Consider the following 24,096-nt stretch of genomic DNA (forward strand, 5'->3'; position numbering starts at 1 on the left):
CTTAGCCCCTCCTTTTTTCCAAATTTATTCCAGATGTTCATTGAGTTCTCTATGTTCTATCTAATGTGTTCATGAGATAATATGTAAACTATTTGTTTTCTGCTGAGATCAACAATAGAATTATGTGATTTTTAGTTTTTTAATTATACCAAGTTCATTTGAGTTTTATCCTCCTGTCCTACCTTAAATAATGATGGATAGCCATTAATTGATCCACTTTGAACAACTGTGACTCTGTTTATTATTTTGCATCTACCACATAATTAATATTTTCTGGAGGAAAATATTAAGAGAGGTGTTGAGAGATGCCTGAATCTGTGGGTGTAAAAATGAAATTTGAGTTCATTTAGTTACTACTCACTTAGCAGAATAACAATATTAGTTTCTCCTTAGGGCATATCACCTATACAGGCACAAGTTCATCACAAAATTAACATCACCAGTCATTAGTTACTGTCTGTTGAATAAAGATTAAATTCAACCAGAAAAATAACTGGTCATTACAATAAGATTGTTGTCACTATTGCGCCACGTGTGCATCAATTTGCCCAGCCATTTATTCTACTCCCTGGGTTCACAGCTGTGTAAGACTGTTTATCAGGTACTCCCAAGGTGGCATACCTACACTGTGCTTCGACTATGAAACCCAAGCAGTAGACAGGAAGCTTCTAAGTTGGTTCCACCTGATGGTATAAATGAACAGCTACTGTTCATAAAACTAGAATTCTATCTGTACTTGAGAATTGGGACATTAAATAACCCCTGTAAGAAAGTTATTAAATGGCTTATTATCAAGCCCTTCATGAATATAGGTAAGAGGGCTGGAGAGATGGCTCGGTGGTTAAGAGAACTGACTGCTCTTCCAGAGGTCTTGAGTCCAATTACCAGCAACAACATGGTGACTCACAACCCTCTGCATTGGAATCTGATGCTCTTTTTCAGGTGTATCTGAAAAGAGCAATAGTGAATCCATAAAATAAATAAATAAAATCTTTAAAAAAATAGGCATATGTAGGTAGAAAACAGCTGGCTGGGAAACTGCATGGTTCCTCACACTGTGTGTAGTTGGCTGGGAACGCCCTGGGTTCCTCCAGCTGGAAGTTAGGCCTGGCTGCTCACTAACTAAAGGCCTCTCCATGGTTCCTCAAGGCGCTGACCCAACACATGAGGAAGTCCTTGGGTTTCCAAAACCAGTTTATTGGCATGAAGGATGGTGGGTGGATCAGGATGTACACCCCCTAAAACCCGGGGTGGACCTGAGTTAACTAGAGAGGGGAATGGGGGGAGGGGCTGGGGAGGAATGCTTAATTGACTTCACCCACTGGCCTTCAGGTATCTCATTAGTATGTAAATCTCTCTAGGGCTTGGGGCCTGTTTATCATGCCCACCTGTGTACTTGACTGAAGGGTGAAGGTAGAATGGAGATTAGACCTCCTGTTAGGTCAGACAGGCATATAGGTAAGCAAGCTTGAGCTTCCATCCAGAAAGTCTCTTAATAGGGAAGGAAGTGAGGGTAGAGTTTTTCAAGCCAAAAAGCTGCACTCACATCACATGAGATGTACACTGAAGAGTTCTGTTATATTTGTTTGTTTTTTGTTGTTGTTATTGGGTTTGTTTTTTTTTTCACCTTACCCTTCCACAGCAGGGAAATAGGGACCCTTGTACATATAAAACACAACATAATGGCCATTTTTTCAGGAGTGGCCCTTTGTATATAGATCCTCTCTCAGCAGAGAAGCTTCCTTCTTGAGAAGATGGGAAATACGATTTACTTCCCTGAGGAGGCTCCAGAGGGTCTGAGGTACAGTGTGAGGACAACCTGACCTGGCCTAAGTCATGCCATTACCCAGTTCTTTTGGTTCTTTTCAAATCCTTGAATTTTATGAAGTGGGGACTGGGCCCTTGGACTCATTGTTCCTGAAGCAACCTAGCATTTACAAGATTAACAACCAGTCAATTCATCAGGGCCCAGTTGTGAAACCAGATGTAGCACTGGAGATAAGAGCACCAGACTTTCACAAAGTCTTTTCCCTTATATCCTTGGTAAGTTATGTATGTGACTATCATACAAATTACTCTGATAGGGTCTACTCCCATCCAAGAGGAGTGGTGCTTGAGCCTGGGGATGTCCTGCCATCCAAGGATATTGTAAATTTAACACCTTTAACTCCAGTACTCTAATTCACAGACCAAGATTTTTGAATATAATTACAGTTGATTTTAAATTTTTATTATATTAAATACACTAAGTTTATTTTAAATTTGCATTAAGGTATGTGTTTTAGGATGGACAATAGCATATAGAGATGACTATAGAATGAGAGATATAAATTGGTCTCTCCAGCCGATCTTGTTTCCATAAATAAATTTTACTTGTACTTAGCATGACAAAAATTGCAATTTTAGGTTTCAATTGCCCATGAATAAATTACCCAAATTAATAAACTCAAGTTTGACATGAATTTTTCAGACCCCTATCAATGATACAGTAAGACCTGCACCTATGCTTCCTACTTGACATCACATATCCACTCATCAAACACACCCCTTTTACTGAGTGAGTGCATAAGGCTTGGGTCCATATTTTAATTCCTGCCAAGTTTTCATGACATGAAAGTTGGAGTCATATAAGAAACATTTCTGAAGTGAAAGGAAATACAGGTTCTTTATTCTGGAACTAAACATGACTTCAGTATGTTCTGTTAGATTTTCCCAGAGAAAGAAACACTAATGCCCATTCAGCCTAGGTGAGAACCAATGCAGACAATTTTACAAAAGGTGAGATGTGAATTTACCAAACTTTCTACATGCCCAAGAGAAACAGTATTGGAGGAGCTTGTGCAACCCCACTGAAAAACACCCGACAGTACTATACCATGGGCCAGATCTTAGACCTACATTATGAAATAATAAGTTTTCTTTTATGTCTATAAGTATAGAAGAAACTCATCAAGCCATACAATATTCAAGCACACTACAGAACACACTGGTTGGGAGGTTATAGCAAAGAGAAGTCTCTACTGTTCTCTGATGTTATTCTCTATATTTGTACTGATGGATGTAATAAGTTGGTGTTGACATTCCAGACTAATTCACTTAATAGTCTATCTACCCTATGGATTGAGTTGGGTAAGGTTTGAAGGACTAGGAATGATCTTTACCACACTCCACAGAGTCACAGAGTTTTATTCAGTATGAATTATTTGATGCCTTTTAAGGGCTGATGAAATATAAACTTTTAAAGACCTTTGTAGGATTTCTCTTCAGTATGAACTACCTTGTGTCGAGTAAGGCTATAACCATTATCAAAGCCTTTGCCACATTCCACACACTTGTGTGGATTGTCTTCAGAGTGAATTACTTGGTGTTGTACAAGGCGTGAGGATGTGGAAAAGCACCTAGGACACTTTTCACACTTGTAGGATTTCTCTCCATTATGAACTATCATGTGTCGAGTAAGGCTATAACCATTATAAAAGGCTTTGCCACATTCCACACACTTGTGTGGATTGTCTTCAGAGTGAATTATTTGGTGTTGTACAAGGCGTGAGGATGTGGAAAAGCACCTAGGACACTTTTCACACTTGTAGGATTTCTCTCCATTATGAACTATCATGTGTCGAGTAAGGCTATAACCATTATTAAAGGCTTTGCCACATTCTACACACTTGTGTGGATTGTCTTCAGAGTGAATTACTTGGTGTCTTCTAAGATAGGAAGATGAGGCAAAACATCTCCCACACTCTTCACACTTGTAGGATTTCTCTCCAGTATGAACTGTCATGTGTTGAGTAAGGTTATAAGCATCAGCAAAGGCTTTGCCACATTCCACACACTTGTGTGGATTGTCTTCAGAGTGAATTGCCTGGTGTCTTCTAAGGTTGGAAGATGACAAAAAACATCTCCCACACTCTTCACACTTGTAAAGTTTCTCTCCAGTATGAACTGTCTTATGTTTCCTAAGGGAGGAGTGATAACGGAAGGCTTTGTGACAATTTTCACACTTGTAGGGTTTCTCTCCAGTATGAATTCTTTGATGTTCCTGAAGACCTGCAGAACATGAAAACCTTTTCCCACATTGTTCACATTTATAGGGATTGTCCTCAGAATGAAATGTTTGATGTCTTCTAAGGCAAGAAGATGAAGAAAAACATCTGCCACACTCTCCACACTTGTAGGGGTTGTCTGCAGAGTGAATTCTTTGATGTGTTCTAAGGCAGGAAGATGAGTAAAAACATTTCCCACATTCTTCACACTTGTAGGGGTTGTCTGCAGAGTGAAATATTTGATGTCTTCTAAGGCAGAAAGATGAGGAAAAACATCTCCCACACTCTCCACACTTGTAAGGTTTCTGTCCAGTATGAACTATCTTGTGTACCCTAAGGGCTGAGAGACAACGAAAGGCTTTATAACATTCTCCACACTTGTAGGGTTTCTCTCCAGTATAGATTTGTTCCTGTTTGTGAAGGTGTAGAGGAGGGAAAAATCTTTTGTTACAATCTTCATATTGGGAGGGATTTTCTCTACTATGAATTCTCTGATGTTGCTTGAGGATTGAAGGATAGCGAAAGGACTTTCCACATTCTTTACATTTGTACGGTTTCTCTCTAGAATGAATTCTCTGATGTTGCTTGAGCATTGAAGGATAGTGAAATGATTTGCCACAGTCTTCGCACTTGTAGGGTTTTTTGTCAGCATGATTTTTCTTGTGTATAAAAAGTGACCGGCGACTAATAAAGGCCTTATGACACACTTCACACTCGTAGGGTTTGTCTCCACTGTGACGTCTCTGGTGTATGGAAAGTGCTTTATGAGAACTCAGGGCCTTACCACATTCTCCACACTTGTAGGGTTTGTTCCCTATATGAATTCTTTGTCGTTTCATAAGGAGTGATTTACAATCAGTGGTCTTGCTGTAGTTGTTAGGATCATTGGGTGTTACTCCTGTTCAGCCAAAATTGAGACATGAACAAAAGTTAAGCAATAGTCTTTATACTTATATGACTTATTATTTAAAATGAAGACATTGACTCATATTTATTTAAGCATAAATAAAAATCTGCAGTATATTTCAATACCTGTAAGCACTGAGCAAAATTCACAAATAGAATAGGTGCAAAGAATGTGTACTTTTACTGGAGTAAGAGCACAATCAAACAGAACATAGAAATAATGGCAGATTATTCAAAATTAAATAGCTAAGTTAGTTGTAAGGGCAGTTTACTACCAGAAACAAGCCTTTCAAGCAATATAGATATAATAATGCCACACATCTATGAAATTATAAAGTACCCAAACCTGAAAAAGAAAAAGTTAATTGTGACTGTGATTGTGAAATTGGATGAACATCAAATTTATCCTAAGTATAAAGTTTTATTTTGGAAGGCACAAAAAATATGTTGAATAACATGTAGACTGTCCACATCAAGACTAAACCATATAGCCTAAGGATTTTGGACAGTATTTCTTGTTTTATATTGATGAATGGAAAATATATACTTGAGAGATATTAAGGCATAATAATAAATATCAAGTTCATCCATGAATAACTAAAATTTTGCTGGGGCAATGTATGTGTCAATGAATACATATGTCAGTTACTTATTAGCTTCTTTGTTTGACTGGCCTTGGTTTTGTTGACACAGTGTTTCTTTGTAGCCCTGCCTGTCCTGTTAATTGCTATGTATATGAGGCTGGCCTTGAACTCAGAGATCCACCTGCTTCCTCCTCTCAAGTGCTGGAATTAATGGAATGGGGCACCAGACTTGGCAATAAAATTACCTCTTTCTAAGACTAATTCATTGACAAGATTAAATAACCACTGAGCACTGAGTGGAGAGTGATAATGAACAGGACATGAAAATGGAAGAGCCCTGTTTACACGTGAAGGGAACTTTCACAGAAGCAAAGCTTATAAATATTTTTATCTTACACTCTCCTTAAATGTTCTATCAATGTATTTTACACATCCACCAAAATATATAGGGTGAGCATACCAAGTGATGATAGGCACTGCACACTTAGAAACAATGATGCAGAAGATCCAAGAAGATCCAATTCTGAAAGCTTATTGAGGAGGTATTAAACACACACTCCTAGTGGTAGAGTTTAATCTTTGAATTATGTTTCCACTAAAGGCATGCATTTTAAGTCCTTATTATTGAGTATGTGATAGGAAAACATTTTAGAAATATTTGTCCTTCACAAAAAAGTCTTGGGGTGAGTTTCATTAACATATGGGTAAGTGATTTGAGACATACTTAAGTATGGTGTTAGTTTCTTACAATGACTTCCTACCTAGGTCTGTAGAAAATTATGTAAACATTCAGATGTGCAAAGAGTGCAAAGACTGTCACCACCCAGTGTGACTGTCTTTGGTCTAAATTTTATCAAACAGCTCACCCAAGCTAAGCAATACTGCTGAGAAACTGTTGTCCTGCAGCCTCCAAACTTGGAGCTGTAGAAGATGCACTGTTTGAATTGTTTGAATAGATAGAATGAAAACTTTTGAAACTATAGGTCACTAGCCTGCCTCTGGTGTGATTTGCGAGTTTGGCTTTTAAAGTCAATTAAATCAGGGCCAGAGGGTACTGGAGTGACCAATGTATTTGCTGACACCAAACTACAACCTAGTCCTTCTGGTCCTCCAAGGAGGTATTTTTTGTCTGGTATTTAGCTCACTGAATACCTGGTTCTGAATACCCACCTCAAGCTCAAGCATAAAGGACTCAGGTTTCTCCCATAGCCTCTGTCCTGGGTCATACTGGTCCCTGAATCTGTGACAGGCAGAAGGACAACAACAGGACAGCCCAGGGAAAGACTCCAAGTGCTTGAGAACAACTAAGAAGTGAACTGTTTCCAGCAGAGGCTGCTATTATTTACCTCATGGTAGAAATTTCTGTCGAATAAGAACAACTAATGGGCAGTACAAATACCATTGGAGGAACAGTGAGTGTCCAGGTTGCCCAGGCTCAGCCTCCTGCCACAACTTCCAGTAGGAAAGGCACATTCACAGATGACCTGCACAAGTTGGTAGACAACTGGGCCTGAAATGCCATGAATCTTTCAGGCAGGAAAGGCAGCAAAGGACACATGAATTATGAGGGCTCTGGAATGGCAAGGAAGTTCTCTGCTCCTGGGCAGTTGTGCATTTCCATGACCTCAAACCTGGGTGCTCTAACCCCATCTCTGCAGCATCTGCTCCCTCTCTAGGTCACTGCACTAAGTCCATGTGTCCCCACAGCAGTATGGCTTTCCAGCTGCCCCATTTGGCATTCAGTGGAGTGGAACATGTGGTCCAGCACCACAGTTACTTGGCCAGTTCCAACCTGTAGGAACTGCATCCTTGAAAAATTTCTACATTAGCAATCTGCAGAAGTCCATCCCCAGCCCCCCAGGTTCCATCCAACGGACCACCTAGTCAGCTGCATGGATGTTAACTGAGTACATTTGGAGGCAGAAACTGGAATGCTGTAGTGTGAGTGGTGAGGTTGGAAAGTAGCCTATATACTAACTACTGGTGCTGGGTTTTAACTCATTATTTCTTGCCAGAAGGGAATGTTTTTAGTACCATTTTGAGGCCTCAGAATGGAGAATCATCTTCCTTCTCCATTTGTTGGAGTTTTATTTTATTTTTTAATTTATTTTTATTTTTTATTGTGTATTATATTTACATTTCAGATTTTATCCCCTTACCCCACTTCCCCCCACCACCCAGAAATCTCCTATCCCATCCGCCCTCCTCATGATTCTATGAGGCTGTGCCCCCACCTACCACTCCCCCATGCCTACCTCCCCACCCTCACATTCCCCTTGACTCAGTGTTCGTCCTTCATGGGTCCAAGAATCTCCTCTCCCACTTATGCCCAACAAGGCCATCCTCCCCTACATATACAGCTGGAGCGATGGGTCCCTCCCTATGTGCTCCCAGGCTGGTGGTTTAGACCCTGGAGATCACTGGTTGGTTGGTAATGTTGCTCTCCTCATGGGGTCACAAACCCTTTCTGCTCCTTCAGTCTTCTCTCTAACTTCTCCATTGGGAACCCTTGATCATGTCAGTGGTTCACTGTGAGCATCGTCCTCTGAATGTGTCAGTCTCTGGCAGACTTCTAAGGAGACAGCTATATCAGGTTTTGGCAGCATGCATTTCCAGCCATCCACATCAGTGTCCAGCTTAGGTGACTGTATATGGGATGGATACCCAGGTGGAATGGTCTCCAGATGGCCCCTCCTTCAGTTTCTGTCCCACGTTTTGTTTGCATATTTGCTCCCTTGAGTATTTTTGTTACTCCTTCTAAGTAGGACTGAGGCATCCCCACTTGGTCTTCCTGTTTCATGAGCTTCATGTGGTCTGTGAGTTGAGTCTTCACTATTCCAAGCTTTTGTGCTAACATCCGATTATCAGTGAGTAAATACCATGTGTGTTCTTTTGTGATTGGGTTAACTCACTCAGGATGATAATTTGTAGCTCCATCCATTTACCTAAGAATTTCTCAAATTCATTATTTTTAATAGCTGAGTAATACTCCATTGTGTAAATATACCACATTTTTTGTATCCATTCCTCTGTTGAGGGACATCTGGGTTCTTTCCAGCTTCTGGCTATTATAAATAAGACTGCTATGAACATAGTGGAGCATATGTCCTTGTTATATGTTGGAGCATCTTCTGGGTATATGCCCAGAAGTGGTATAGCTGGATCTTCAGGTAATGCTATGTCCAGTTTTATTACTATCTTCTTCCAGTTTTATTATCTTCCAGTTTTATTATTATCTTCTATTAGTTTCAGTGTATCTGGTTTTATGTGAAGGTCTATTATCCACTTGGACTTGAGCTTTGTACAAGGAGATAAGAATGGATTGATTTACATCCTTCTACATGTTGACCACCAGTTGAACCAGGACCATTGGCTGAAAATGCTGTCCTTTTTCCACTGGATGGTTTTAGCTCCTTTGTCAAAGATCAAGTGATCATAGGTGTGTAGGTTCATTTCTGGATCTTCAGTTCTATCCCATTGATCTTCCTGCCTGTCTTTGTACAATTACCATGCAGTTTTTATTACTATTGCCCTGTAGTACAATTTGAGGTTAGGGACGGTGATTCCCCCAGAAGTTCTTTTATTGTTGAGAATAGTTCTCGCTATCCTGGATTTTTTGTTATTCCAAATGAATTTGAAAATTGCTCTTTCTATCTCTATGAAGAATTGATTTGGAATTTTGATGGGGATTGCATTGAATCTATACATTGCTTTTGGCAAGATGGCCATTTTTTACTAATAAATTAGTAATTAATTAATTACTAATTAATTAATCCTGACAATCCAGGAGCATGGTAGATCTTTGCATCTTCTGAGGTCTTCTTCTATTCCTTTCTTCAGAGACTTTGAAGTTCTTGTCATACAGATCTTTTATTTGCTTGGTTAGATTCACTCCAAGATATTTTATATTGTTTGTAACTATTGTGAAGAGTGTCATTTCCCTAATTTCTTTCTCAGCCTGTTTATTCTTTAAATAGAGGAAGGCTACTGATTTATTTGAGCTGATTTTCTATCTAGCCACTTTGCTGAAGTTGTTTACCAAGTTTAAGAGTTCTCTGGTGGAAGTTTTAGGGTCACTTACATATACTATCACATCATCTGCAAATAGTGAAATTTTGACTTCTTCCTTTCCTATTTGTACCCCTTTGACTTCCTTTTGTTGTCTAATTGCTCTGGCTAGGACTTCCAGTACTATATTGAATAGGTAGGATGAGAGTGGGCAGCCTTGTCTAGTCCCTGATCTTAGCCAGATTGCTTCAAGTTTCTCTCCATTTAGTTTGATGTTGGCTACTGGCTTGCTGTATATTGCTTTTACTATGTTTAGGTATGGACCTTGAATTCCTGATCTTTCCAAGACATTTAACATAAAGGGATGTTGAATTTTGTCAAATGCTTTCTCAGCGTCTAGTGAGATGACCATGTGGTTTTTTTCTTTGAGTTTATTTATGTAGTGGATTACATTGATGGATTTCTGAATATTGAACCATCCCTGCATTCCTGGGATAAAGTCTACTTAATCATGATGAATGATTGCTTTGATGTGTTGTTGGATTCGGTTTTTGAGAATTTTATTGAGTATTTTTGCATCAATATTCATAAGACAGATTGGTCTGTAGTTCTCTTTCTTTGTTGGGTCTTTGTGAGGTTTAGGTATGAACGTAATTGTAGCTTCATAGAATGAACTGGGTAGTGTTCCTTCTGTTTTTATTCTGTGGAATAGTGTGAAGAGAATTGGTATTAGGTCTTCCTAGAAGGTCTGATAGAATTCTGAACTAAAACCATCTGGTCCCGGACTTATTTTGGTGTGGAGACTTTTAATGACTGTGTCTATTTCTTAGGGGTTATGGGACTGTTTAGATGGTTTATCTGCTCCTGTTTTAATTTTGATACTTGGTATCTGTCTAGAAAATTGTCCATTTCATCCAGATTTTCCAATTTTGTTGAGTATTGGGCTTTGTAGTAGGATTTGATTATATATTTTTTTTAATTTCCTCAGTTTCTGTTGTTATGTCTACCTTTTCAGTTCTGATTTTATTAATTTGAGTACTGTCTCTGCACCCTTTGGTTAGTCTGGCTAAGGGTTTGTCTATTTTGTTGATTTTCTCAAAAAACTAGCTCCTGGTTTTGTTGATATTTTGTATAGTTTTTTCTGTTTCAATTTGGTTGATTTCAACCCTGAGTTTGATTATTTCCTGCCATCTACTCCTCTTGGGTATGTTAGCTTCTTTTTGTTCTAAAGTTTTCAGTTGTGCTGTCAAGTTGTTAGTGTATGCTCTTTCCAGTTTCTTTTTGTGGACACTTAGAGCTATAAGTTTTCCTTTTAGTACTGCTTTCATGGAGTCCCACAAGTTTTGATATGATGTGTCCTCATTTTCATTAAATTCTAAAAAGTCTTTAATTTCTTTTTTGTTTCTTCCTTGAGCAAGTCATCATTGAGTAGATCATTGCTCAGTTTCCATGTGTATGTGGGCTTTCTGTTGTTTTTTTCCATATTAAAGACGAGTCTTAATCCATGGTGGTCTGATAGGCTACAAGGGATTATTTCAATCTTTTTGTATCTGTTGAGGCCTGTTTTGTGATCAATTATATGGTCTATTTTGGAGAAGGTACCATGAGGTGCTGAGAAGAAGGTATATTCTTTTGTTTTAGGATGAAATGTTCTATAGATATCAGTTAAGTCCAATTGGTTCATAACTTCTGTTAGTTTCATTGTGTCTCGGTTTAGTTTTTGTTTCCATGATCTGTCCATAGCTGAGAGTGGGGTGTTGAAATCTCCCACTATTATTGTGTACGGTGCAATATATGCTTTAAGCTTTAGTAAAGTTTCTTTTATGTATGTGCGTGCCCTTTCATTTGGGGCATAGATGTTCAGAATTGAGAGTTCCTCTTGGTACATTTAACCTTTGATGAATATGAAGTGTCCTCCCTTATCTTTTTTGATCACTTTTGGTTGAAAATCAATTTTATTTGATATTAGAATCGCTACTCCAGATTGTTTCTTGGAACCATTTGCCTGGAAGATTGTTTTCCATCCTTTTACTCTGAGGTATTATCTGTCGTTTTTACAGAGTTGTGTTTTCTGTATGCAGCAAAATGCTGGGTTGTGTTTATGTATCCAGTCTGATAGTCTATGTCTTTTTATTGGAGAAATGAGTCCATCGATATTAAGAGATATTAAGGAAAAATAAATGTTGCTTTCTGTTATTTTTGTTATTGGCGGTGGAGTTATGTTTGTGTAGCTATTTTCTTTTAGGGTTGTTGGAAGATTACTTTCTTGCTATTTTTAGGTTGTAGTTTTCCCTCCTTGTGTTGGAGTTTTCCACTAATTGTCCTTTGAAGTGCTGGATTTGCGGTAAGATATTGTGTAAATTTGGTTTTGTCATGGAATACTTTGGTTTCTCCATCAATATTGATTGAGAGTTTTGCTGGGTATAGTAGTCTGTGTTGGCATTTGTGTTCTCTTAGAGTCTGTATGATACCAGGTTTTTATAGTCTCTGGTGAGAAGTCTGGTATAATTCTTATAGGTCTGCCTTTATATGTTACTTTACCTTTTTCCCTTACTGCTTTTAGTATTTTTTCTTTGTTTTTTACATTGGATGTTTTGATTATTATGTGGCAGGAGGTATTTCTTTTCTGGTCTAAACTATTTGGAGTTCTGTAGGCTTCTTGTATATGTATGGACATCTTTTTCTGTAGGTTAAGAAAGTTTTCCTCTATAATTTTGTTGAAGATATTTACTGGTCCTTTAAGTTGAGAGTCTTCACCCTCATCTATACCTATTATCTTTAGGTTTGGCCTTCTCATTGTGTCTTGGATTTCTTGTATGTTTTCGGTTAGTAGCTTTTTGTATTTTGCATTTTTTGACAGTTGTGTCAATGTTTTCCATGGTACCTTCTACACATGAGATTCTCTCTTCTATCTCTTGTATTCTGTTGGTGATAATTGTGTCTATGACTCCTGATATTTTTCCTAGGTTTTCTATCTCCAGGGTAGTCTCCCTTTGTGATTTCTTTATTGTTTCTACTTCCATTTTTAGATCTTGGATGGTTTTCTTTAATTACTTCACCTGTTTGGTTGTGTTTTCTTGCAATTCTTTAAAGGATTTTTGTGTTTCCTCTTCAAGGGCTTCTACCTGTCTACCTGTGTTCTCCTTAAGTTCTTTGAGAGTGTTATTTATGTCTTTCTTAAAGCTCTCTATCATCATCATGAGAAGTGATTTTAATTCTGAATCCTGCTTTTCCGGTGTGATGGGGTGTTCAGGGCTTGCTATGATGGAGGAACTGGGTTCTGATGATGCCATGTAACTTTGGATTCTGTTGCTTACATTCTTGCACTTGCCTTTCACCATCTGGTTAACTTTAGTGCTACCTGTACTCACTGTCTCTGACTGGCTCCTGCCTTTCCAGTTATCTTGCTTGTGTCTAATCTCCTCAGAGTCCAGATGTCTCTGTGATCTTTTAATCCTGAGCTCCAGCTGTTCTGGGTAGAGTGGTTCCTCTAGGATGTCTCAGGATATGGTGTCTCCAAGGTAGCAGACCAGCTAGGTGTCTGCTGTTCTGGATGCAGTGTCTCCTCTAGGATGTCTCAGGATAAGGTGTCCACTGCTCTGAGTGCAGTGTCTCCTCTAGGATGTCTTGGGATATGTTGTCTGTTGCTCTGAGTTCAGTTATTTCTCTGCCACTCTGGGTTCAGTGGACACTCTAGGATGTCTCGGGAGGGATCCTGTGTCCCCACAGGAGCAGATGGTGGGGTGGGGGTTGTTGGAGTTTTAAAAAGAAGAAAAGAACAGCTTTCTGTTGGAGGGGCTGCCTGAGACTGCCTGTTTTTGTACCCACCAGTAAGGCCTAGGGCTAGAAGAGAGCCTTATTACCAGAAATCCCCAAGAGCTCAATGTAAGCTAAACCCCATATGTATCTGTGTAGATAGAGCTCTTAATCTTGACCTATGCCCCAAATTCCTCATTCCCTCCACAATCCACACCTTAGGACAAAGAGGTTCTCTCCCACTCTGATTCCTACCCCCACTTTTTTTTTCCCTTTACAACCTAATGTAAAACACCAAGGGACTGGGGTTGCAACCCTGTCTTACATAAGTCATCAGTGCTTTAAGCAAAAGATATTAGCAGTTTTGACTGCAGCATTAGTCATTAGGGAAAAAAATGATTTTCCCGACGGACATGTAACTTGACCATCAGTGTTGATGGGGAAACACTGTGATATTTAAATGTTGTTGGATAACATTAGCTTTAAGAGTAAAATTTGAAAGGTTTAAAAGGTTCACACACAAGGTAGCTCTGTCCTTTACTCATTAAGACACTTTTTTTTCTTTGCATTTCAATTGTATTAGATAAACGTGAATGTAAAATTGTATATATAATATATAATATATATATAATATTATATATATTATATAAATTATATATATATATATATATATAATTATATATATATATAATATATCAACTGAGACACCACCCTCCCTTAGGTCCATGCATCTGATCTTTTACATATACGTGGCTGGGTTAAGCAATTTCAAATGAGACATAAGAAGTTTAACAAGTAAGCTTAACATTTGATGCACAAAATTTCCCCCAGAGTTTGGGTGTTGGGCAATGTTTATTTTCATATTTCAATATGAAAATTTTAATATATATATAATATATATAAAAAGAACAACTAATAGAACACTCATATTTAAAACAGACAGAAGAGACACATTGCTAAAGTGTCTTAGTTATAAGTCCAAAATCATAGCTAAGTTCTGACAGAGGCTTTAACCATCAACTTAGTGGTTATGGTAAGTCTACATGGTATCTAAATCATAAAGACCATCTTCAGTTTTCTATAAAGTTTTCCTGGAAACTGTGAAGGCATGATGGTTCACCAGTATGTGCACACGTCATATTACTTCATCGGATTACACTCGCTGTGTAGTTTGCTTGGAACCTACTTTTATTTTGCTGATGTTGCACAGTATCTCCTAAGCTGAACAACTGCCATCTTCATAAGTCTAGCTGTGCCGGCTAAACACAAGCACTTACTAAATGGCTGGGCTTATTAAATGTTAGCATTCCTTCCAAACAGGAGGCTACAGGCAAGGTCACTGAAGCCTCACCTGGGTACCCAGTCCCTCCTCTCAGATAGTTGTATGGAATGAGGCATTAACTGCATGAGCTTTCAAGGTTTCCTAGAGACAGCAAGGTATACAGACCAGGAAACCTAAAACTGCTGCAGGGTTGAGCTCAGGAACCTGGGAAAACTGACATCTACACCACCTGAGGGCCCGTGTGGAGACAAATATCGCCCAACACCCAAACTCTGGGGGAAGTTTTGTGACAGCAAATGTTAAGCTTACTTGTTAAACTTCTCATGTCTCATTTGAAATTGCTTAACCCAGCGACGTTTATGTAAAAGATCAGATGCATGGACCTAAGGGAGGGTGGTGTCTCAGCTGATTCTTCAGTCAGTTACAGACTGAACTGCTGTACTCTCCTTCCCAGCTTTGTGTTTACAAAAGGTGACCTCTCTTCCGAGTCTCTCGACCTCTCTAAACCTCGTGCTGACATACAACTTTTCTCTGTGTAGGTGAGTGTAACCATTTTAAGAAGATACAAAGTATACATATTTCAAGTTATATCTCTAATAAAAGGATTAAATTATTTTAGATAATACAAATTATATTAATAAAGGAGGGGACAAAAGCACAACAACATGGGGCTAAGTCATATTAGGTCTGACTTTGTAAAATAGGCATGTTGGGAAAGGAGATTTAATCTCAAATTTTATTTCTGTTCCTAAGCTATGAAATTCCATTGATGTTAGCAAACACTTCTGACTTACAGATTCCTATCTAGTCACTAGTCTTTGCTAACTTTCTTAAGCATTTGGCTTGTGGAAAATGGTGTCATGCCAAGAAATGACAATCATTGTACACCTTTTTATTCTTGAATGCATCTCTTCAAAAGGCCAACCATACTTTTGTCTTTTCTCTTTATTTTTTGATGAAATAAAACAAGAAACAAAGCCGGGCAGTGGTGGCACATGCCTTTAGTCCCAGCACTGGGGATGCAGAGGCAGAGGCAAGGCAGAGGGAGAGGCAGAGGGGCAGAGGGGCAGAGGGGCAGAGGGGCAGAGGGGCAGAGGGGCAGAGGGGCAGAGGGGCAGAGGGGCAGAGGGGCAGAGGGGCAGAGAGGCAGAGAGGCAGAGAGGCAGAGAGGCAGAGAGGCAGAGAGGCAGAGAGGCGCAGAGGCAGAGAAGCAGAGGCAGAAGCAGAGAGGCAGAGGCAGAGGCAGAGAGGCAGAGGCAGAGGCAGAGAGGCAGAGAGGCAGAGGCAGAGAGGTAGAGAGGCGGAGAGGCAGAGAGGCGGAGAGGCGGAGAGGCAGAGAGGCAGGGGCAGAGGGGCAGGGGCAGAGGCAGAGGGGCAGGGGCAGAGGCAGAGGGGCAGGGGCAGGGGGGCAGGGGCAGGGGCAGGGACAGGGGCAGGGGCAGGGGCAGGGGCAGGGGCAGGGGCAGGGGCAGGGAGGCGCGGAGGCGTGGAGAGGAGGAGGCCCAGAGAGGCGGAGGAGGCAGAGGCAGAGGCAGAGGCAGAGGCAGAGGCAGAGGCAGAGGCAGAGGCAGAGGCAGAGGCAGAGGCAGAGGCAGAGGCAGAGGCAGAGGCAGAGGCAGAGGCAGAGGCAGAGGCAGAGGCAGAGGCAGAGGCAGAGGCAGAGGCAGAGGCAGAGGCAGAGGCAGAGGCAGAGGCAGAGGCAGAGGCAGAGGCAGAGGCAGAGGCAGAGGCAGAGGCAGAGGCAGAGGCAGAGGCAGAGGCAGAGGCAGAGGCAGAGGCAGAGGCAGAGGCAGAGGCAGAGGCAGAGGCAGAGGCAGAGGCAGAGGCAGAGGCAGAGGCAGAGGCAGAGGCAGAGGCAGAGGCAGAGGCAGAGGCAGAGGCAGAGGCAGAGGCAGAGGCAGAGGCAGAGGCAGGGGCAGGCAAGTTCAAATGGCCATGCCATGTCCCCTGGCTTTCATTTGGTCTTCTCCTAACAATGCCTATCCCTGAGCTGAGAGGTCAAGTGTCTGACTCTGTAAGCAGTCCTCAGAAGAGTGTGACACAGTATATGACAGAGGCTCTGCCACAGGGCCAGTCAGCACAGCAGGCTGAGCTGTGGGACTCACTTCAACTGAGGTGCATGTGCCCCATGTGGACAACCACAGCCAGGGAAAGAAAGCAATCTGGCCTGAGGAGAAGGAGATGTGGACTGTGAAGGCTCACCCAGAGCAGTCTCTCTGAGTTACCTTCCAGAGACAACTGGACCGGCTCCTCAGCCCTGCTCCATTAAAAACCGGGAAGCCAGTGGATATAGTCACACAGGAGACATAGAGAAAGGACCATGAGAGCTCTTCCTCCCGACGATCATAGTAATATTAACAATAATAGTTCCTATAGGGATAAGCACAATGGCTACCCATGACTGGACTCGAGCCACATGGGGAAGCCTGGCTTTTTGTTGGATCTTCAGACTTGAACTCTGTCCCCAGACCCCCTCATTCCTACACACCTGGGTACACAGTGGCTGCTGCAGGGCTCTTCACATCACAAGGTCCTTGTCTTTGCTCCAGAAATATCACCAGGAATGGCTTAGAGAGAGCAAGACCTGTTTGTAGAAATAAAGGGCAAGATTCTTTAAGTGTTCTACTCTCTCTTCCAGAACAGTGTTTATAAGGAGAGATGATACAATAAATAATTGCAGACAATTAGTTCCTTAAATGGTGTCTGACACGTTACAGTACAATACATGAAGGAATGTATAATATCCGGATTCTGAGTTTCTTTAAAGAGAAATCATTAAAACTGAATTGAGAAACAATTTCATGGACAAGTGTGATCTCCAAGCCTGAGGCCGGTGTATCTCTAACAGCCCCACAGGAGTGAAGGAGGCACGCTTCCAACACAGACATTTCAAACACAGGGAGAAAAAACAATTAAATGTGTCTCAGCTGTACAGTGACCTCCCTAATTTTTCTTAAACTGAAGGACATGAAATTCACTGTTGACACTCAGTGCACTGAGACACTGTACTGAGTGAGGAAGCGACATATTCACAGTGAGAACCGAATTCTCTGTAGATGCAATGCTCACCCAGGAAGGCAAGGTTGCTATAATTCTCCAACATCACGTCCCTGTACAGATTCCACTGAGCAGGCTCCAGACATTCCCACTCTTCTGGAGAGAAATCAATGGCCACATCCCAGAAAGACAGCATTTCCTGAAATAAAGACCAATGAACGAATGATATCATACTTTTAATTAAAACCTAGAATAATCATATAAGTATTAAGATGCATTGGGCAGGCTTGTTCTCCTGTGAACTTGTCTCTAGCTGAAGTCATTGGAAAAAAGAGAAATATAGTTGAGAAAATGTCTCCATGAGACTGTCCTGTTGGGAGGCGTATGGCATTTTCTTAATTAGTGACTGATATGGCACACAGCATTGTTGAGAACCACACTAGCCCAAGTTCGGCGCCAAAAATGTTGCGCCAAAAATGTTGAGGCCCGAGCTGCCCCACTTTGGGTGGCCAAAAATGTTGCAGCCCTCTCCACTCCATGCTTGGAGGCCACTGTTTCTCGGCCCAAGCTGCCGCTCCAGTCTTCGGGTCAGGGTTTAGCAAGAGAGAGAGTAAGGATGGACTCGAAGAATGGAGACCAGACAGAGTGTGATTCAATCCCGTTTATTCTTCAGTCTCTCTTCCTAGTCCAAGTCCCAAGTCTTGAGTTCCTAGTTCCTAGTTGTACTCCTTCTAGTTCCTAGTTGTACTCCTCTTGTTCTCTTCTGAGTGTCTAATATCTACTCCTACTCCTAGTGTCTGAATCTCTGTTACTCCAAACTGTTGTGAACTCTTCTGTCTGCCTCTCGCCTTTTATATGTCTCACTTCTAAGCCATGCCTTTTGGTCACGCCTTTAAGTCATGCCCTTAGGTCTTGTCTCTAAATCTGATCTCTAAATCACACCTTTAAGTCACACACCTTTAATCTTACACACCCAAGGAAAGTCCTGGGTATCTACAGCAAGATGTTATCAGAGTGTGCTCAGCTGTTGTAGGCTAGTGTAATACAAGTCTCATGTCAGGATATATGGCTCAAGATGGCTGCAAGGCTGATAGCCGCTTTCTGCTAAAAGTCAGCTCCCAACACAGCATAATGGGTGGTGCTCATTCTGGTGGTTTGTATATATTATAGACAAATAAACACACACATGTGAGTGCACACACACACACACACACACACACACACATACAGGGGAGAGTTCTGGCAAAAAAAAAAGTTACTTGTCAACACCAAACATTCACAATCATGAATGTGAAATGAAGTGAAAATACAGACAACAATGACGTGGCTCTGGCTGTCGTCTGGGTTTCTGGATTTGTTCAGAGTTCAGCAGTGACACAAAGTAGTTTCAAAAGATAGTAGCTGGAGCAAGCAAGGGGTAGGACAGCAAAGGAAGAACTTACTGACCAAATGTAAGTATGTGAACACATGAAAAATGAGAATTTAAAGTGGAACAGATATCACTCTGCTCTTTGGTCATTTTTCCTTTCTACCTTTTCTGACATAGATATTTGTGCCCTTCCTCCAGGCATGAGAAGGCCTTCGAGGCTTTTTACCAGAATAGACCAAGCAAAACAGTAAGACCTGAGATGCATTGCATTACCAGTCTTGGCGCCTTGGAGCCTGCTACCTGAGCTAAGAAGAATGGACTGCCTGCTGAGCTAGCCTTGACACCTTCCAGACTGCCATCTCCTTACCCAGCCCCTGGGCTGAACCCAGAAGAGACTCTGGGGGGTGGGACTTCCCCTTTATATGTGAAAGCAAATTATTACACTTCGGCCCTTGATCAGAATACTTTGTCTTGGCCCCATGTTTCTCTCACCCTCCATTCCCGTTAATTCCCAGGCTTCTTCTCAGGAGAACCTGGTTTCCCATAGCTGCAGGCAGCTACAGATATTGATTGATGTGGTCATGATGTACCTATATCATGTTTTGTACATGTGACACCTGAGTATTAATTAGTAGGAGCTGAGAAACATATTTCCTGATGTTACCTTTTTTCCTTCAATAATTTTTTATTCAAGAATTTATGTTTTAAATATCATCCTGAGAAAAATCACAAGATGACCTATGAGAACAGTCCTACATCATTTTTACTTTTATATTACATGAAATTTTGCAGCAGCTAAGGTATGAATGGGGTATTCTGTAGTAAATTCACAGGTCAACTTTGGATTGCCTTTCTCAGCTTCTGAATGCTTATCTTCTCAAACTCCATGTTCCAGGCTTCTGAAATGTGCATTGCATGATGCTTGCACACATCCAGCATCCGGACAACAGTACTGTGCACACAGAAACCCTTACATCACAGTGTTCCACAGCACCTACTAGTGTCCAGTATGGACCCAGGCTCAGCGTCCTGTTGGTGGGTGATGGGAATCACAACTTCTTATATCTAACAGATGAATGCAATCATAAGGTCTCTCTGCTGAAATAATTTCCAGTTTTACCCAAATTATCACAACTGACAAGACTGGTAGGTTTCTCTGAGAAATCATGCAATTAAAGTGGAATTACATCCTTGCCTCCTTTCTTCAAACTCCTTTCATATTTCTCTATTACTCCATTTTAAATAACTGACATCTTATTCCTTAATTATTATATGTGTATATATATGTGCATAACTATATAAATAGGAACAGCTGATTCTGTTCAGGTTTCCTGTATCTGTGTTTTGAGGACTGAGCCTTTGCACCAGATGAACAGTGATGGCTTCATCCTTAGGGCAGACCAATTCTCCATCTCTCAGCTGGTCTTAGAGACACTCCAGCTATGACTGAGGTATTTAGGGATGAGGTCACATGAGATTCCCACCCACAGGGTATTATGCACATTAATGTCATTGTTCAGGCAGTCCTATATGTGGGTTATCCCTTCTCTCTTAGAAGCTTGCAAATCACCCTCCAGGGCTATGAAAACTTGTCCTTAGGGAAGAGGGTTTTAGGTCAGACTCACAGAACTGGGGCTGAACTGCATGGTGTTCTCAGCACTAGGAAAAAGGAGGAGCCATGCTCCCAAGGCTTCTGGTGTTGTAGAAATATACACTCTGTAAGAATAATTGCAGTAAAAGTGTCTTTTAATAAAGGACAGGCTTAAGCAGCACAGAGGAGGCCAACACATCTTCAAATCACAAGCATACTACAGAAATTTGGTGAATAAAACACCCATTAATTCCTCAAGAGAAAAGCAACTGAACTGTGTTGAAACATCTTAATAGCTAACATACCACACTTCCACCTTTACAAGTGAGTGAAGAAAAGAAACCCACATATTCCACTCGCCCGTGTTCTAAAATATGAGACCTCCAAAAGCAGAGGAAATTGATCACCATAGAGAGTGGCAAGAGCCACTCAGGAATCATGTGAGGGACAGTGGAGAAGTGGTTGTCTTCCAGCTAACTGTAAGAAGCATCTGCACATAGCTGAACCTCTGGGGCCGGGACACGGCAGTCTTGTCAGATGCAGCTGCAGAAAAAGGCATAGGAATATAAACCACAGTAGCCTGCATCAGTCAGGAACCACAGAGAGGAAATGATGGATTTCTGCTTAGATATGAAAGGAAGAAACTGGAAGGATTCAGGGAAGACCAGAGGAAACCATCCTCAGGTCATGGCAGAATCTAACACAAACTACCATCCAAAAGGAATGAACATTCATTACAAATGAAAGAACATTCAAGCAAGAAAAAGAGGCAAATTCTTCCTCTCATACCAAGTGCCCACAAGTATTTAATCACCAAAATATAGCGACTTGATCAAGACAAAGCTAGTGAAAACAAAGTGTAAACCACACGTGGAATGGGCCAACAGAAGGGAAGCACATGTAGTTTGTAAGACACCAAAGGGCTGAGTACATGGATTTGCCATGGCGCTCCCCTGAAGTCAGGAAATGAACCATAGAAAGTATTTCTCATGTATGTTTAAATGGTTTCTGGCACAGCCTCAAGTAGTCTGGTGTAGCTTTGAACTGGCTATGAAGCAGGGGACAGGTATATGGTCCTAAACCCTTCCCCACTCCAAATGCAGAAATGGCAGGGATGTGCCTTAGAGTACTCTCAAGTTTCTTTTCTATCACAGGTCTGTTTACTTTAAATCACATGAAGGCACACAGGTCTGTGAGCTCCTCCTAACCCTGCTGACCTGATAGAAAAGCCTGGCCCCTAAAACAAGGACATGGGAGATTTGCACTTCCTCCTAGGGACCTGCTCAGAATCTTTCTCAGGTTCAAGGTCTGACCAAGTCACCTGGATGTAATGAGAGTGTGCCAAGCAGACATCCAGTTTTTTTTTTTTTTTTTTTTTTTTTTTTTTTTTTTTTTACAACTACTGGACCCTAAGTTAAGGACAGGGGACCTATCAAAGGTTTAAAGAAACCCAGCCTTCAAGGTGTCAGGTTTCCCTGCTTTGCAGATTTCCCTCTGTGTGTCCACTCCATGTGTTTCCTCACCCACAGTCAAAGATTTTCTGTGGCCTCGGATTCTGCCAGACCTCACTGCTGTGTTCCAGAATTTCCCACCTATGACCTGTTGTGCCTTGAATTTTTTTCCTCTCTTAATTCTTTAACTGACAGAGAAAATGAACATAAAGCGAACATAATCAAGACGGATGCAATAGGCCGGGTACAGAGTATAGGGGGACCTGAAACACCATTTGCTCTAAAGGTACTGACTGAGGAATCTGACAGCGTCCATGTGAGAATGGGGCAGCTAGTGGAGGGTGCTTCCCAGCAAAGCTGTTCAGTGAGGTCCCTTCACTGCCTCAGGTACAAGTAGTCATCTCACCATCATTAGCTTGCAATCCTGGCGTCTACTCCCGCGCTCCCAGACTGCTCCGAGTCCCAGAAGCCCAAGGCGAACTCCGACTGCACCCGGGGTCTTAAGTAAAGAAATCACCCAGGATTCAATCCCAATCGCCCTGTTCCCAGTTCGCAACTGCAACCTCACGTGACCCAGCCAGTTGTGCACAACCACCCCAGCAGCTTCTTGCTGCCCTCCCACCCAGCCCAGGTATGCTCACTCAGAGCCGCAGCACTCCACTTCCTTTCCCCCCTCCGAATCCTTCCCCCACCCCACCTCCAAACACCCCCTCCCCCCTTTCCGGCTGCTTGCACAGACCCCCAGGCTGTGCTGTTTCCTGGACCAACCTTCATGACGGAGACAACAGCAATGTACAGCCGCAAAGGACTCTCGCAAAACTTTGAGGAAGACACACTTGTACAAAATGAAAGCTAAATAGGGATTGCCTGGAGGGCTCCTCGCGATGGCTCAGTAGCGTGGACTACATATCCCAGAAGTCTGTGCGAAGGTGTTCCTGGAAATGAGTATGTTCTTTACCTGGTTCTTACATTTGTTTCCTTCTCTCTGTTGTCCTTACTGTGGTACTTAGCCTATGTTAGAGCTCTCGACTCTAATGTAGACTCTGTCTTAATAGTCAGTATTGCAAATAAATAATTCGTGTCGCTCAGTACTGACATTCTGCATGAGACATACATGGATCAGATTCATTCATTCTGTCTCTCTCTCTCTCTCTCTCTCTCTCTCTCTCTCTCTCTCTCTCTCTCTCTCTCTCTCTCTCCTCTCTCTTTTCTGAGCCAGGGTTTCTCTGTGTAGCCCCTTGATGTCCTGGAACTCACTGTTTAGACCTGGCTGGCCTTGAAGTAAGAAATCTGCCTGCCTCTGTCTCACAAGTGCTGGGATTAAAGGTGTGAGCCACCACTGCCTGACCAGATTCCATCTCTTTGGTAAATAGTTTTTATGTGACTATTGGGATCCATACACTGGGATAAGTTGGCCAGTGAGACAAAGAGGGTATAGATCATTTATCAAAGTTGAAACCTTCCAACATCATTAGAAATGCCATTTTAGTGTGAGCTCTACTAGAATTTTACTGGTCTCCATCTGGTTGCTTACAGACACAGGTACATATACACCACTGGGTATGTTTTGTTGTTGCTGTTGTTGTTGTTACTTCCCCTACTCTGATACACATGGAGGGACACAGCTCCTGAGATCACACTGGCATATGCACTGGACACTGGCCCATTACCCATTGTGAGAATTCTCTCTGCAGACATCTGATCTGTCTTACTCAATTTCCTTTCCCTTCTCTGATCTACAAGTGTTTCTATGTGACAGTATTTTGGAAATCAAAGCATCTGCCTTGAACTTACCTCAGTTCTTCACAATCAGGGTGAAGAAACGATTCGAAGAAGAAAAGGAGGAGGAGGAGGAGGAGGAGGAGGAGGAGGAGGAGGAGGAAGAGGAAGAGGACGAGGAGGAAGAGGAGGAGAAAACGAAACCACAAATATCAAATAAATTTCTTGGATTTTTGACAAACAAATACCTTAAAATACCCCATAATCTCTAACCTGGAAGCCTCTGAGAGTTTCACTGTTATCTGATTTTTAAAAAGACAATTCATTTCTCTACATGCCAATAGACTTTAATAGTCCCAAGACACTCAAAGCCCAAAGTCTCTAAAT

General features: G+C 41.5%; 1 protein-coding gene across 2 annotated transcripts; it reads right to left on the bottom strand.

Moving 5' to 3' along the window:
* Positions 1–2,653: 2,653 nt before the first annotated feature.
* On the bottom strand, positions 2,654–22,910 carry LOC117723893 (uncharacterized). Of its 2 annotated transcripts, none has more exons than XM_034523475.2 (4): positions 22,759–22,910; positions 17,652–17,778; positions 17,071–17,166; positions 2,654–4,944 (listed from the first exon to the last, which is right to left on the bottom strand). In XM_034523475.2, exons 1-4 carry the CDS (start codon positions 22,762–22,764, stop codon positions 3,239–3,241), a joined length of 1,935 nt encoding a protein of 644 aa, XP_034379366.1. In that variant the 5' UTR covers positions 22,765–22,910; the 3' UTR covers positions 2,654–3,238. The 2 variants fall into 2 exon arrangements, with proteins under 2 accessions (XP_034379366.1, XP_076772489.1); XM_076916374.1 differs by lacking the exon at positions 22,759–22,910 and adding an exon at positions 22,397–22,538.
* Positions 22,911–24,096: the final 1,186 nt, after the last annotated feature.

This window comes from Arvicanthis niloticus, chromosome 19, assembly GCF_011762505.2.
Source record: "Arvicanthis niloticus isolate mArvNil1 chromosome 19, mArvNil1.pat.X, whole genome shotgun sequence".
Lineage (NCBI taxonomy): Eukaryota > Metazoa > Chordata > Mammalia > Rodentia > Muridae > Arvicanthis > Arvicanthis niloticus.

What these genes read in the sequence shown, in the direction of transcription:
- LOC117723893 (XM_034523475.2), bottom strand. An exon ending in TAGCAACCTTGCCTTCCTGG is followed by an intron (nt 17,167 to 17,651) that starts GTGAGCATTGCA and finishes TTCTACAAACAG; the next exon opens with GTCTTGCTCTCTCTAAGCCA. An exon ending in AGCAGCCACTGTGTACCCAG is followed by an intron (nt 4,945 to 17,070) that starts GTGTGTAGGAAT and finishes TTGGCTGAACAG; the next exon opens with GAGTAACACCCAATGATCCT.